We start from the raw sequence: 16,704 nt of genomic DNA, 5'->3' as shown, positions 1-16,704 counted from the left end.
AAAACAGTCTAACAACGAAAGTCACGTTACATTACTACATGGTGGGTAATTAGTTGGATTTATTTATTTTCAACGAAATAAAGAGTGGTTGTAAGTAGGCGTGGTACGGGTCAACCGCGGAACAAGATTCTTTCTAACCAGCCGGTTCTTTATTGTTGATGGGTATTTTTGTTATTTTATAATTTTTTTAAACAAAAATGTTCTTCAACTATAAATTAAGAATCCGCTCGTTTCCAGTTCAAATGATCTGGAGAGGATTTGAATTTGAAGAAATGGGTGGTGAGCGTTAGGGATGTAAAACCGCTAATTCACTAACAAATTTTATGGGTTTGTTCGGGTGTCCGACTCTTTTGTAATTTTTTTTGTTGTTTTTAAAATTGTGAAAAAAAAAAACCAGTTTTTAGATTACGTTTTATTATTTTTGAAAATAGAAAACAAAATTGAAAAAACGTGTTTAAAAATGTTAATTAAATTGAATATAAATCCAAAATTCATGTTTGGGTTAGTGTTTTTTTTATGATTTTTTTTTTTTTTTTTTCAAATTCAAGGCAAGCTAATTATTGGGTTGCTTGCCTCTAGGGCCCCTACCAACAAAATATTTTGGCCCTACCCAATAAAAATGTTGGCTCTACTCATTAATTTTTTTTGCCACCCAATAAATCTTTTGGCCTTACCCATTTAAACCTGAGCACTGATTGGCAGCACGCCTGGGCGTGGCACGCCCAGTGCAAAATTTTTTTTTTTTTTTTTTTTTTTTTTAAGATCAACAGCACGGGCGTGCAATGCACGCCGCGTGCTGTTGATCTTTACCCTTTAAACCTGGGTAAAGATATTGACCACGCCTGGCGTGCATCAACAGTGATGCACGCCAGGCACAAAATTTTTTTTTTTTATTATTTTATTATTATTTTATTATTTTAATTTTTTTGAAAAAAAAAAAAAAAAAAAAATTTTGTGCCTGGCGTGCATCACTGTTGATGCACGCCAGGCGTGGTCCCAATCACGACTCAACCTAGAAGCCCTAATTGTATAAAAAATTTTGTAATCCCTACGAGACTATCATAAGCAAATAGGTCAGTCCAATAGAAATGAGAAAGAAAATAGATTGATATGACATAAATGTGGGTTGATGTTTGTAAAATGAGTTTTGAATTTTCAATGAGTAAAAAATGAAGAAATTTGTTTGTAAATGTGAAACAATGAGTGACTTTTTTGGATAGAAACGAGAAAAAAAAAATCAAAACCAGAAAAAAAAAAAAAAAAAAAAAAAAAAAAAAAAAAAGAGTCGGTTGCCAAACAGGGTTTGCTCTTTTTATTGGTATTTTATAAGAAATTATAGTTATTTAATTGATTGTAGACTGCAATATTTTTTTTAATTTTTATTCGATAATTATAATATAAAATGAATAGAATATGATGTGTTTGATGTCAATTTCTTGCACATGATCTTGTTCATCTTTTTAACAAATCTATCGACTACCATTGAATTTATAAGATTCACATGTATATCACACCTATCCAACGATAAATTTACACATATCTTATTTGGAGATAAACAAGAGGTATACAAGATAATGATGATCATCAAGATTTGCTTTCCATGTGGGATCCTTAAATCAATTACAGGCCATCCGATCCATCCACAGCAAACAAGCCACGTGCATACCAGATGATTATATATGTTGCCTTTGAATTATAATTATCTAGTAATAAGACCAACAGGACCAAATACAATTCAGCTGTACATAATTATGAATTATGCAGAAAAATTTCTTCCTGTAATTGTATGTCCACTTCAAACCCTGCACATTCGAACACATGCAAATTTGTCAGTGGAAGGGAAATTAATGCAAGAATTTCTGTACAAGAATTCTGATTTGAATTCAACGTTGAAGAAAGACAAATTAAAGAGAGAGACTCACTGTAAGAATTCGACGTTAATGAAAGGAGCAGAAGGGTTGGCAATTGTCCCAAAAGCAGTTGTAGAAAGAACAATGGTAGTATCATCCCTGGAAGGCCTAGAAACCGAAGAAAGTGCACGATCAACGATCCTTATTTGAATGATTTGCCCTGGAATGCAAGTCCGAGGAACACGCGCGCTTATGCATCGCACCAAATACTGTCTCCCGCAGGCGGCACCGTTGTCCCATATCCCCTCGCCAGCCGCCCCAAACAGGTTGCTTGATGGGAATTGGTCGGCATCGCTTCCGAAACACGCCGTGGCTGTATATATATGATCATAACCCAAGAAAGAAAAAGAAAAAAAAAAAATGATGGTGCATATGTTTGATAAGATTTTGAATGGAAGTAATTTTTGGAGCCAATATATATTTTGTATTCAGTACTTACGCAAATATGGGGGTCTGTAGCGGGCAGCTGTGCCAACATCAGCATGGGAGACATGGCAGATGTGTGCTAGGAGCAATAGAAATAGGCATTGAGACAGAAGATTGGGCTTAGACATTCCTGCAAATTCAAAGTGAATTAAGGAGAATTATATCAATTCTAGATGTTGTCACGAGAATTAGATCCTACAAAGGACCCTTATATTAAATTCCTAGTTTCATTTGGATCCTACAATTTTTATCAATTCTAGATTATATATATATATATACCAAATATGTTGAAGCACCTAAGCGACTTGTCGTCTACAACAGAAAATGATGAAGGTGTGGCGAGACGAGGAGGAGTGTGGAGGCATGTGAGACTTTTGATTTGGTTGATTTTTGCGGGGTTTTGTAAATCAACTAATGAGTTTTCGATTGATGTTGCTAAAAGCTTGATACACTCAAAAGACAGAGATTTGAGGAAAAAGGTTACTAAATGGCAATGAGGAGTCTCAGGAGAGAGGCACTGCCGTAAAAAGGAAGAAAACAAAAATTGGAGTCCACGAGGCCATTAGGGATCGAAAATCGGTGTTAACCGGCGAAGAAAAATTAAAGAGAAAAAAAAAAACACAAAAACAAAGGATTTTCGGGTGGTTTGATATTAGATACATACATTCACCATTGAGTAATTGCTCTAAAACTACCATTTTGCTCTTACTTAATAAGGTTACATTACAAATATTTCATATTTATAAAAGGAATTTAGGCAAATGAAGATAAGAATAATTTAATTACAATCAAACATGTCAAACTTAATTAGAAAAAAGTGTGAAACCTCAATCATGTTTTGAAAATCATGTTAAATGTGAAATAGATTGAGATGGGTACCTTGAAATATTGGATATACGCTAGGAGACTGATAAATTATAGTTGTAGATATTAGTTGAAACTTGAAGGTAGAAAGTAATGGAATTGCTGCAATCTCAATAGTTCAACGGTCAGATCAATTGCATGCAGGACATAAAAAGTGGGAAGTTGATTGTTGGTCGTATATTACGATGTTCATTACTCTCTTATAGATGAACCAGCTGGCCATTTGTTCGATCGGTGATTTTTATGTTGTCTTTGGACAGAGCTCTAGGGGCAATAAATAAAAGACAAAAGCATGCAGTAGTGGGAATTTCTTTCAAGCCTTTAAGCAGTTTGAATCGCCGCAAAGCTGATTCGATTCCCATTTGTTTTTCCTCTTCGCACCATTTTTCAAAGAAAAAAAGAAACGAACCTAGAATTAAGAATCATATACGCATTACAGAACTTCAAAAGCTCTCTGAAAAGCCACGCTTCTAGAAGGATATAAGGACTCCTTTAGAATAAACTAGCTAACTAAGTAGCTATTTCCGTATTACGTGACCTGTTTTAAATGCTTTCGGCTTGCCACTTTATTTTTGGCCATTAAGGAGGGCCAAATCATCCCTAAGCACTATAAAAAAAAAAAAATAATAATGCAATAAGAACATTTTTAAGCCACCCCCAGATAGGTCACAGAGGGTTAGCCAAAATCATCCTTATAGCAATCTGTTAGTTTGACCGATAGAATAGTGATAGATGTACTAAACTCCGTAAGACATGTATCATATGATACGAATTGAAACTTAGATAAAATAAAAAATAAAAACGTAAGACATGTATCATATGATACGAATTGAAACCTAGATAAAATAAAAAATAAAAACGTGAAATCCTAAGTACTAAAAAAATATTACGATTTGAAGTGTCGGATACCAAACAAAACCAGGCATAGAGAACCTCCGTTCTCCATATGGCATACGGTGATGCAGCTTGGACTTTATTCTTTTATTATTTTGATAATTATTACTTTTCTGCCGTCCGTACTATAGACAAATAATTGTATTTATTTTTATAAATAAATTGGAATAAAAAAATTAATAGATAAGACATATTATAGAGACAAAAAATTAAAAAATAAAAAATAAAAAATAAAAAACCCCTTTGTGTTGTGTGACCCTTGGGGAATGTTTAGGGATAGAAACGATCGAAAGTGACCCATTCTGTGGGATGGTGGCGCAAGCTATATATATTGTGGGTTTTAAAATTAGGTGGTTTTCCAACCAGAAAATTGAAATAAGGTGATTTGGTGAAGACCAACAAAAGATGAGGTCGGGAATAATAGGATGAGTTCATTTCCAGGCCTAAAATTAAACAAGTCTATTTATTGAATATCTTGAGGCAGATAAAGAGAAAGAATAAGAATAAGAAGAATAACGTACCCAGAAACTAGTTTTTCAAGGGCTAAAGCCTAAAGTCAAATATGATATCAATATAGGGCTATTAAGTCCAATCAATACAAAAGAAAGGGGCCCTACTACAACATCCTCCCTTGCAAGGAGTCAGCATATATATCTTCCACATTTGATCTCTATAACTTTGTGAGAGAATTGTTATTTTCCCCTTTGATAAAGGAATTTCCAAGATCTAATTTCTAATGAGTTTGGAAGGAATAGGTTTGTTCTACTGAATAAAATGCACCTTACATTTTTATTTTTATTTTTTTATTTTTTTTTTGGGAGTAAAAAAGATATATTAGGATCTCCTAAAATTAGGCACATAGGATGACTGCAAGGTCGACCTGCTTTAGTGGCCCATGAAAGTGGGCATGCACCCTAGGCTGCTTGGAATATGCAGGTTATGAAACTTCTTTTCTTAAACTGCCTAAATTTCAATAAAATTTGGATAGCCTAATATGAGGGAATCCATCTCGACCAAACAGAACTTATATACAAATATTCACAATTGTAATCTTACCCTCTTTCCATATTCGCAAAGTATAGATAGGATTAGAAGGGGTGATAGATTGCACATACAAGATATACAAGCAATCACTTATGTACGTTTAAAAGGAACACAAACGATATATATCTTTTTCGGATTTTCCTGCTTATTTTGTGTTTGGAAATGAAAGAGTTAAACCCATTATCTGAAATCGGATGAAAAAATTATCCAACATGAACACATACCTGAAAAACCACTCTGGACCAAGAAATAGAACCTGCAAAAAGACCATGAAAGTAATCATATTCTATACATTTAAAAAGTAATAATAATCATAAAATAAAATTATTCTAATAAAGGTATATTCTGCCTATCAAATTCATGATGATTTGACATTAAATTCACGAATTGATTGCCAGAATATTTTCACATGACTAGGATGGATTGGTAAGGAGTATTACCTTTTAGTTGGGAGGTTTTGTCTTAGGTTGTGTGTTATAACTATGTACAGGTTATGGCTAGAATTGGAAATGCATTAAGAAAATTAATTTAAAATATTATATACAGAAAAAAAAAATTGAAACGACACAATTAGGGAATAAATAACTATCTGATCATATATTAGGTAAACAAGGAAATTATCAAGATATATTCAAATATCCCCTCAAACTCAAGGAATTATCAGAAAATTTCTTGTTCTAACTTCATATATATATATATTGGATCAAACAGGATAGAGGCAACTCTTTGAGGTAATATATAGTATAGAAAATGTACCTGACAGTACTGTGTTGGATGGCACAGGGCCTGACAAATATTATTGCTAAGGAATTAATATAGTGTGTTTATTTATTGATGATATTGCTTACAAACATGTTAAATGCGTAGGCAAATGGGTAATACAATACTTACACCCAATCTATATTTTTCATGTTAAGCATTTGGGGCCATACAAAATACATTACTTCCAAGGAAAAGTTTATATTTAGTGGAGTAGGCTGCAAGTAATTACACGGTTGATAATGACTCCATATAGCATCTGATCTTGTATAGTATGTGAATATATATGAAGTATGAATCAAGCAATATAATTTTTTTTTTTTTTTTGGGGAGTAAAATTCTCTATTTATGATGTTGTCCAAAAGGCAGATATTTATGCATTATGTGTTTGATAGCTCATGCTTCCGTACAAGGAAGATCTTTCCTCAAATGCTGAGATGTCATCTTCAAATGATTGGAATAAATCTAGATATAATTTTAGAGAATAACTTCAATTCGGTCAAGGCAAAAAGAGAGGGTTTTTTGCCCACCACTCACAAGCTGACACCTTAGCTTAGCACATAAACTCAAAATAAGAACAAAACACCATATTATTCCTCCCACATTGACCTGCCGCCCACCTCCGCCTGAAGCCGCTGCCCAAAAAACGCCGCTTCCGCTTCCGCCCCTTAGGGGTGGCCCGTAACCACACCAGCCACCACGGCGCGGCCACCCTGTGGCCTGGGAGTGGCCGCGCGGGCCCACCCCAGCCAGATCTGGGGTGGCCTGGGGGTGGCCGCGCGGGCCACCCCGTGGCCTGGGAGTGGCCGCGCGGCCACCCCGTGGCCTGAGGGTGGCCACGCCGGCCACCCAGATTAGGGCCGGCAATTTTGACACGACCCGCGAACCCGACACGAACACGACACGAAAAAATAGGTATTGGGTTTGGGCTAATCGGGTTCGAGTCGTAATCGGGTCTACCCGATTAAGACCCGAAAATTTCGTGTCTGACGGGTCGACCCGTCGGGTCTGGCGGGTCCGCGGGTCGACCCGCCAGACCCGGTTTTTTTTTTTTTTTTTTTTGGACCCGCTGGGTGCCGACCCGGTTTTTTTTCTGATTTTTTTCACGTGAGGACTGACTGACTCACAGCTCACAGGCTCACAGCCCACTGCCCACAGCTCACGTCAGTTTTACACTTTGAGTCTTTGACTCACTTACTTAACTTACTAGTCTTACTTTACCTTACCTGTTTACCATTTTGATTTTTGAACAAAAAAATCAGTCCCTGACTCCCTGCATTAGTGTATTCTCAATTTCTCACTATTCTGTAACCTAACTCTCTCCTGACTCCCTCTCACTTGGTCTCTCAAATTATAACTATTCTATTATATTACACATTTTGATAAATGTATTTGCACAATTAAATAAGGGTCTTGGTCTTCTATGACTCTCATGGAATTCAAAAATATTGAGTCTTGGCCCAGGGTTGGATGCTAAAAAAAATGTCTGAGAATTTGTATATTTGTTCAAATTAATTTTTTAACACTTTTGTTACATGTGGGACTAAATTATAAGTGGACTATTTTAATAAATGAACTTACTTGTTTTAACTTTTAACTTTTAAGTTTAGGTGAAATTATGAGTTTAGTAATTTATTTTGGAGTACAATTTGTCAATTACGGTCACTTTCCAAATTTTTTTTTTTTTTCCTTATCCTTTATTAAAGCCTTTAATCTCTTAGAACTCAATTTTTTGCATTGACTATATTGATGTATTAGTATTATTATTACAATTTTGAATTTTAATTTTTTTTTAAAAAAAAAATTTTATAGTTTAGGGTAATCGGGTCGTGTCGGGTCGTGTCTACCCGTTTAGACCTGGTTATTTTAAACGGGTAAAACGGGTCGTGTCGGGTTACCCGGTTATTTTCGTGTCATAATCGTGTCAAACCCGATTACCCGTTTAGCTAAACGGGTCGTGTCTGGGTATAGGCTAATCGTGTAACGGGTACCCGCGGGTCGTAATCGGGTCGTGTATGGGTACCCATTTTGCCACCCCTAACCCAGATGGGGCTGGTGGTTCCTCATTTTTGTCCTCATTTTTTTTTGTTTTGGTGTTTTGTTCTCATTTTAAGTTTTTGCATTTTTCTTAAAATGTTGATGTGTCATGTTGTGATTGGTGGGCAGAAAACCCATGTTTTCTGCCACAACCGTATGGCAGCAGCTCTCATAATTTTAAGGATGCTTGTGGTGAAGTCCGGACTGGCCGGCCTAAAGGCTAGGCGACTTAAGCCGTTGCCTAAGGCTCTCGATTTAGTAAGGCTCAAAAAAACTTTTTAATAAGTTCCAAAAAAAAACAAAAATTTGGTGAATTTTTTTTTAATAAGGCCCAAAAAAAAATTTGTTGTGAAATTTTTTTTAATAAGGCCCAAAAATTTTTTTCCATAAAAAGTTAAGGCATCTAATCATGGTAAATAAATAATTTAAAAAAGGCCTCAATTTAATAAGGCCTCAATTCCTCTACAAGCTTATGTAGAAACATAAATGACCATGTGTTATCTTGACTCTTGCATCGATCATCAATTATAAGTTTCAATTTAAGACGTTGATCATACCAACAAGAATGATCCCATGGCCAATTCACACACCATATAATTGTTATTTGATAAAATTGCATTACAGTTGTATCACACTATCGAACAAACAAACTTTGCATATAATCATGTGCAAGTGTAGTTGCATAAGATTTGCTCCACACCACTCGATGCAGAAATCTCAAGTGTTGATTAAATCTAGTGAATCCATGATTCAATAATAGCTGTTGAAACAGATGCATAACTGTGCGTACAAAACACATAATAAATGCAATTGTAGTTGGTGCTCTACTACAATTCAATGGCCTATGTTAAACATCCAATGGCCATGTACATTCACGTTTTGCTACGCCTCAAGATCAGTGGTCTAAGATTGGTGGTCTAAAAGTAAAACAATATATATATATATATATATATATATATATATATATATATATATATATATATTGTCCTACTCCCATGTGATTAGTTAATGGTCTAAGATAAATTGTTATAAAAAATGATTACGAAATTGGTTCTTACCCTTATTCTTATTCCTATTCCTATTCTTTTTCTTTTTCTTTTATTCTTTTTCTTCCAATTTTTGCCGCTTTATTTTTTTATTTTTCTTTGATTTTTTGTTTTTGCTGCTATTAACATTGGACAACCTTCTACACATTCGACAGCCAACATCTGATGTCGTTAGTAATCTAGTTAAAGTGACCAATTCGATCATGGAGAATGGAGTGATGGCTGCTGCCATTACTCAAAATATTGTCACTCACCAGAATGCTAAAATCTTAGTTGCCAAGACGGATGCTTTAGCCATCCAAGAAACACTAGCATTAGGCATCCAGGAAGCTGTTTCTGCGTCAGTGTGATTTTATTTTATTTTAGAAAATCTTGAATATAAAACCTTAATCAGTAATTTTACATCCAAAAAAACAAGAAGAATTATTTTTAAATAAAAATATTAAAATAAATATTATTTAATATATATTTAAATATTAAATAAAATAAGGCCTCACTTACAAATTTCGCCTAAAGCCCTCAAATACATTGGGCAGGCCCTGAGTCCGGAGGACCTTTTTTGGATAGGCATTTACCCTCCATTAATTTGTATCTTGGAAAGCATGAGGGAAAGGAAGCAAAGACCATACATGTTAAATACTTTAAGGACGGAAATTTCCTCCAAACCAGTCTGGAGGAAATATCATCCAATCAATGTAAAATAATGTTAACTGTCAAGTGTCTATAAACATTTAAAATACATATTAAATTCTTAACCTCATTAATAGTAGTTTACTAACTTAGACTAAACGACATTGACTGATGGAATGAAGGTTTTGATAACGAAATGGTAGTTTGATGGAGTCGTAATATAAAGTTAGTAATTGAAAGGGGTATATGATAATTGAGTGATAGTTCATGGGGAAAGGATAATTTCACAAATTTGTACTGCAATGAAGAACAACTAAACCCAAAACAAGAAATTCGGATTCTACTACCATGAAATATATATATATATATATATATATATATATATATATATATATATGTATATATATATGAAAGGACAAATTAGGTTTTGATTGTTAATGTGTTCTGATGCAATATAAATGTGAAAATTGTTTTTATGTTTTTATGAATGTTTTATGTTTGAATTATTTCTTAATGTTTTTATTTTAAGAAGAGAAAATTAACACAAAATGCAAATTTTAACAAATAGAGCTTTTAGAAAATAAGTGGCATTCCATGCATATAGTCTCATATACAGTAAATCATTGTTCTTTTCAATGTTTGATTACAATCTATGCGCCTCTAACAAGTGCATGTGCCTGCACGCTCATGTAGCGTGCATGAGTAATGCTACTTTTCACAGTTACTTAATCTTATTATTAAATCCTAGACCCACATGTGAGTTTTCTCTCTAGACCCTAGTAGAGAAGGATAGTATTCCATGACTTGAGTCATTTGGAAGAAATAAGCGTTTTTGTTGCAGAATCTGTGATGGAGGATCTATCGAAAATGTGGATGAATCTCTCTTTAACTGAGGAAGAGAGCCTTGATTTGGAGACGCCAGATGAAGAACTGCTTGATGGAGTAGAGTGGGAGAAATTTTGTGTGTTGGGGAAACTAGTCACGGATCGGATGATTAGCAAGGAAACCATTAAAATGACCCTACAGAGTTGGTGGAAACCATCGGGAACACTTTCATTCCAAGTTTTGGGAGAGAATTTGTTTTTGGTGGTATTCACAAATTTGGGGGATAAAAAGAGGATCTTGGAAGGTAGACCTTGGTTTTTTTAAGGAAGCCTTTTTCTCCTTGAAGATTTTGACGGGCTGAGTTCACCATTGGAATATACTTTTGAGAAAGCTGCATTTTGGGTGCGAATGGTTAATCTTCCTTTGGCATGTATGAACCAGACTACTGGACGATGTATTGGATCCACAGTTGGTGAAGTGGAGATGGTTGATACGGGAGTGGATGGTATTGGATGGGGAGCATTCCTTTGTGTTAGAATTTTACTTGATTTGGCGAAACCTCTGGCACGGGGGAGAATGCTGAAGGTGCAAGGAAAATCAAAATGGATTGCATTTCAATATGAACGCCTTCCAAAATTTTGTTTCTATTGCGGAATTCTTGACCATGATAAAACAAGGTGTCCTTTTAAGAGTAAGATGCGTTTTCAAGAGAATTCCCTAGAGTATGGATTGTGCTGAGGGCATCATCGCCGACACGACGATTTGAGAGGGGAGGTCGAACAGGGTGGACAGGGCAGGCAAATTATGAACGTCTGGCCGTAGGAGGAGGTCGGCATAATGGCGTCGATGATGATGATCTGAAGAAGGAGATGGGCGGCGATTCCTCTGGATCATGCCCAAACCCTAAACGGCCCAATGCTCGGATGGAAAGAAATGAGAGTTATGGCATGATGCATGGAGGGCAACGTGGGAGTCATAAAGGGAGAGATTTTTTTCCTAAACAAAGCAAGGATGGATTTTATGATAGGAGTGATGGGTGGGCTGGAGAGCATGAAAGGAGAGATGATTCACAAGAATTTAATGCAGCCAAATCTTCTTCAAAAGGAAAGGCAGCTGGGGGGAATTTTAATGGGGAGCATGAGGTGGCAGTGGAGTCTTCAAGGGGGTCAAAAAACGGAAGGGATTAGCTGATAATGAAGGACAATCTGGTCTTTCTCCTAGTCCTATGTCACGTGCAGACTCACACTCAACGTACATGGGACCCCTTTTGGCAGATGTGGCAAAAACCATGCAAGCGGAGAAGGGTACGAAGGAGGCGAGTGTAAAGAGGAAATTTAGAGATGAGGAAGATAGGCTTGAGAGGAGTCTGTCACCTCCAAAGCAAGGCCAATGGAAGCAGAAGGAAATATGGGGAGTGGTTCAAAGCCTTGGTTTTGAATTTTGCGGACATAAATTAGCTTCAATGACAGAAAATCTTAACGGTTCGGGGATGGCAGAAGCTGCGGAGCAGCTTGGCCGACCGCAATGATGATCATTAGTTGGAATTGTTGGGGGCTTGGGAACTTCTGGATAATTCGTGACCTTTGCCAGATGGTGAAGGAGAAGCGCCCATGGATGGTTTTCCTTATGGAGACTAAAATGCGAAAAGAAAAAATGGAGATGGTAAGATATAAATTGGGTTTTCCAAGTATGTTTGTAGTTGATAGTGTGGGGAAAAGTGGGGGTATGGCCTTGTTTTGGGGTGAAGAGATAATGGTGGATATTCAAAACTTTAGCCAAAGACACATCAATGGCGTTATCCAAACTACATATTCCGATGTTCCTTGGAAATTTACAGGTTTCTATGGACATCCGGATGTAGCAAAACGTCAAGAGGCTTGGGAATTACTTAAGGTGTTGGGCAATCTTTCTCCGACTCCATGGCTTTGTATAGGAGATTTTAACGAAATTGTATCCTTATCAGAAAAATGGGGCTGCAGTGGGAGGTCTAGCGGCCAAATGAAAAAATTCCAATCTGTTTTGAATGAATGTGACTTGTCTAACCTTGGATATCGCGGCCCTAAATATACATGGAATAATGGTCGAGAAGGGCAAGATTATACGAAGGAGAGATTAGATAGAGGGGTAGCAAATTCGACTTGGTGCAATTTATTTCCAGCTACTGAGGTATTGGTGGATCATACGGTTAATTCGGACCATGCAGTGTTAATGCTATTTTTAATTGGACAAAAAAATGGCAGCACGGGAGGCAGGAAATTCGGGTATGAAGCGTCATGGGCTCTTGACAGGGGCTATATTGATTGTATCGAGCAAACATGGCATATGCATTTGCGTCAGTGTACTGGATGGGAGAGCATTAACATTAAGTTATTACGATGTAAACGTGCATCCTGGAAATGGCAACAAGTAGGCCGTGGTCTTCTACAGACTTCTATTCAGCAGCTTTCCAAAAAATTAAATGAGTTGCATGGAGAGGAAGGCGTGGCAGCAAATGGCGAAGTTAAAAAAGTGCAGCAAGAGCTAAACAATTTGCTGACCTAAGAAGACTTAAGGTGGAAAAAGCATGCTAAGGCCGAGTGGCTGAAGAATGGCGACCGGAATACCAAGTTTTACCATCTTGTGCAAACCACCGAAAAAAATCCAATCAGATTTTTTCAATTAAAGATGAGCAAGGTGTCTTATGGGAGTCTACGGAGGAGGTTGGGCAGGCCTTTGTTGACTATTTTTCAGGTTTGTTTTCAGCTGGTCTTGCAGGAGATTTGGAGCCATGCTTGCAGCAATTTGAAGGACAAGTTTTGCTCTCTATGAATGACGAGTTGCTGAAGCCGTTTTTAGAGAGGAGGTCGAACAAGCATTGTACCAAATGGCACCGCTTAAAGCACTGGGTCCGGATGGTTTCTCTGCGGGGTTCTTCCAAACTCATTGAGAAACGGCGGGTGATGAGGTTTGTCAGGCTGTTCTTGATACTCTTAATTCTGGAATTATGCCATCTTTTTTAAATATGACGCATATTGCATTAATTCCTAAGGTGAAGAATTCGACATGTGTTACTGAGTTTAGACCTATTAGTTTGTGTAATGTTTTATACAAACTAATCTCAAAGGTCCTTGCTAATAGACTGAAGAAGATTTATCACATATTATTTCACCCACTCAAAGTGCGTTTATTCCGGAGAGGCTCATAACTGATAATGTTTTAGCCGCTTATGAAGCTCTTCATACCATGCATTCTAGTATGAATGGTAAGAAAAGTTTTATGGCAGTTAAATTGGATATGAGTAAGGCGTATGATCGGGTGGAATGGTATTTTTTGGAGGAAACAATGAAGCGGATGGGGTTTGATATAAGGGGGATAAAGTTAATTAAGATGTGTGTGACGTCTATCCAATATGCAGTGGTGGTGAATGGTACTCCATGTGGCCATATATATCCGACGAGGGGTTTACGGCAGGGGGATCCGATTTCTCCTTACTTATTCCTTATTTGTGCAGAGGTGTTGAGCTCTATGTTGTCACGGGCTAATCGAGATGGTTCTTTAACAGGGGTCCCTACTTCAAAACAAGGTCCTCGTATAAGCCATTTATTTTTTGCAGATGACAGTTTATTATTTTGTAGGGCTAACATCTTACAATGGGAGAATTTGACGGGTCTTTTAAAAAAATATGAAGAAGCATCGGGACAGTGCCTAAATTGCAACAAGACAACTATTTTCTTTAGCCGGAATACTTCTTTGGTGGATAAATGGAGGATTCTTGAGGTGGCCGGAATACCTTCCATTCAATGTTATGATACTTATTTGGGTCTATCAGCTTTGGTTGAAAAATCTCGTACAGCTGCTTTTAGGAGGATTATTGATAGGGTTTGGAAGAGATTGCAAGACAGAAAGATAGGGGAAAATGCAGTTTACCCCCCCTGAAGTTTTAAGGATTTTTCAATTTTAACCCCAAAGTTCAAAAATTGGCAATTTACCTCCCTGAAGTTTCAAAAATTGGCAATTTAAACCATCCGTTTAATTTTTCCGTCTAAATGGACGGAAATCTATGAAATTACATCATTACCCTCAGGCTCTTTTTTTAAAAAAAAAATTCCGTCCAATTTAACGGAAATTAATAACGGAAGGTTTAAATTGATAATTTTTTAAACTTCAGGGAGGTAGATTGCCAATTTTTGAACTTTAGGGTTAAAATTGAAAAACCCCTGAAACTTCAGGGGGGTAAACTGCATTTTCCCCTAAAATTTTTGTCACAAGCTGGGAAGGAAATCCTGTTGAAAGCGGTGATCCAAGCTATTCCAACTTATTGCATGAGTGTTTTTCTCCTTCCGAAGGCTCTATGTTCGGAAATTAATTCACTTATGCAAAAATTCTGGTGGAATAAACCAAATAAGGAGTTCGGGGTGCATTGGATGAGTTAGAATCGTTTGGGGACAACAAAAAAATTGGGTGGAATGGGATATAGTGACTTCCAGAGTTTTAATAAAGCGCTTCTAGCCAAGCAGAGTTGGAGACTTTGGCAAAACCCAAACAACTTTCTTTCAAAAATTATGCCAGGTAAATTTTATCCAAACGGCAATATTCTTGAGGCTTCTATTGGTTCACAACCTTCGTATGCTTGGCGGAGTATTTTTAGCTCATGTGACTTATTGAAAGCCGGATTAATATGGAGGGTGGGCGACGGGAAAAAGATCCAAATTTGGAAGGACAAATGGATTCCTAGGCCGTCTACGTATATGGCGCAGTCCCGGCCAATTTTGTTACAGCACGATTGCTACTATTAGTGAACTCATCAACGAAGATTCTCGGTGGTGGGATTCTACCCTGCTGGCCAACCTCTTTACAAAGGAAGAGATTGATCTCATTTAGTCGGTGCTAGTTGGTTTATCTAATAGAGAAGATAGGTGTACATGGCGAGGCACGAAAAATGGAATTTTTTCTGTCAAAAGTGCCTATCATCTGCAGCTGGAAATTGATGCTTAGAATGGTGCTTCATGCTCATTACAGGTGGGACATAGTACAGTGTGGAGCAAGTTGTGGGCGCAAAAAATTCCTAATGTCGAAAAGAATTTTTTATGGAGGGCATGTCATGAGATTTTGCCTACTCGGAGTAATTTACACAAGCGGAAAATTGTTGAGGATTCATTATGCTCATTATGTGGGACTGCTCCAGAAACGACTTTACATATTTTATGGGAGTGTCCTTCTGCTATGGATGCTTGGAGTATGGGGTGCCAAAAATTGCAGAAGAAAAGTTCTACAGATGCCTCATCTTTTCTCCAATTGGTTGAGGATATTTTTAATCTTTGTGCAGAAGCTGAAATCAAGCAATTTATTGGCCTAGCTCATCGGTTGTGGCTTCGAAGAAATGACGTGGTGCACGGTGGTTCTATGACCCATCCCACGTTACTGGTTCAACGAACAAAGGTGGCTATAGAAGACTTTGCTGCAGCTACCGAGTTGGGAGCAGGGGCGCATGACAACCCCAATGAAGGAATTATGGTAAGATGGCAACATCCACAATTGGGCTGGAAAAAAGTAAATTGGGAAGCTTCTTTGGCATCTGGAAAAGGCTGGATGGGTTTTGGTGTATTGGTGAGGGATGAGCAGGGTCTAGTCATCGCAGCTTTGAGCAAAACCTATGTGGGCAGTTTGAATTCTCTAAAGGCGGAGGCACAGGCAGCGCTTATGGCGGTCCAGTTTTGCAAAAATTTGGGACTTGATTGCCTTCATTTTGAGGGGGATGCACAGGGGGTAATTAAGGCCATTAACTCTTCAGACCCGGATTGGAGCAACCTGGGGATGATGGTGGATGATATAAAGCAAGAATTACAGTCTCTCCAACAATGGTAAATGTCTTTTGTTCGCGGGGAGGGTAATCAAGGAGCCCATATTTTATCAAAATTAGCAACTCAGAATTTTATGAATAAGTTGTGGCTACATGAGCCACCTGCATGTATTTCTGAACTTTTACAGTTGGAGCAATATGTTCCAGCTGGTTTGAATTAATCAATGAGAAGGCAGTCTTTTCTTCAAAAAAAAAAAAATCCACAATTTGCCCGCTGTAACATAAAATAAATGTTAAAATTAATGAAACTTTAATGCATCAATGAATTAGAGAGAGAAAATAAAGTTTCATTAACTTCAGCATTTATTTTGTGTGATAGGCAGATTATTAGATGTAAAACATGGATAGGATTTAATAATAGATAAATGTTATGGGTCAATATTTTCTCCATATTTGACCTATCTTGAACTATTAGATTTTTGGATTTATG

General features: G+C 37.0%; 2 protein-coding genes across 4 annotated transcripts; one reads left to right on the top strand and one right to left on the bottom strand.

The window, feature by feature from the left end:
* Nucleotides 1-1,520: 1,520 nt before the first annotated feature.
* LOC132190345 (EG45-like domain containing protein) lies at nucleotides 1,521-5,939 on the bottom strand. Of its 3 annotated transcripts, none has more exons than XM_059605310.2 (5): nucleotides 5,895-5,939; nucleotides 5,363-5,394; nucleotides 2,350-2,466; nucleotides 1,923-2,223; nucleotides 1,521-1,802 (listed from the first exon to the last, which is right to left on the bottom strand). In XM_059605310.2, the coding sequence occupies exons 3-5, from the start codon at nucleotides 2,462-2,464 to the stop codon at nucleotides 1,796-1,798; spliced, it is 423 nt and encodes a 140-aa protein (XP_059461293.2). In that variant the 5' UTR covers nucleotides 2,465-2,466; nucleotides 5,363-5,394; nucleotides 5,895-5,939; the 3' UTR covers nucleotides 1,521-1,795. The 3 variants fall into 3 exon arrangements, with proteins under 3 accessions (XP_059461293.2, XP_059461294.2, XP_059461295.2); XM_059605311.2 differs by lacking the exon at nucleotides 5,895-5,939 and adding an exon at nucleotides 5,579-5,628; XM_059605312.2 differs by lacking the exons at nucleotides 5,363-5,394; nucleotides 5,895-5,939 and adding an exon at nucleotides 3,216-3,415.
* A 9,698-nt stretch (nucleotides 5,940-15,637) lies between these two features.
* Nucleotides 15,638-16,279, top strand: LOC132190731 (uncharacterized). Its single transcript, XM_059605783.2, has one exon. It carries the CDS (start codon nucleotides 15,638-15,640, stop codon nucleotides 16,277-16,279), a length of 642 nt encoding a protein of 213 aa, XP_059461766.2.
* Nucleotides 16,280-16,704: the final 425 nt, after the last annotated feature.

This window comes from Corylus avellana, chromosome 9, assembly GCF_965113065.1.
Source record: "Corylus avellana chromosome 9, dhCorAvel1.hap1.2, whole genome shotgun sequence".
Lineage (NCBI taxonomy): Eukaryota > Viridiplantae > Streptophyta > Magnoliopsida > Fagales > Betulaceae > Corylus > Corylus avellana.
The sequence above is the reverse complement of the archived record's forward strand: the minus strand, read 5'-3'. Positions and strand labels throughout refer to the sequence as shown.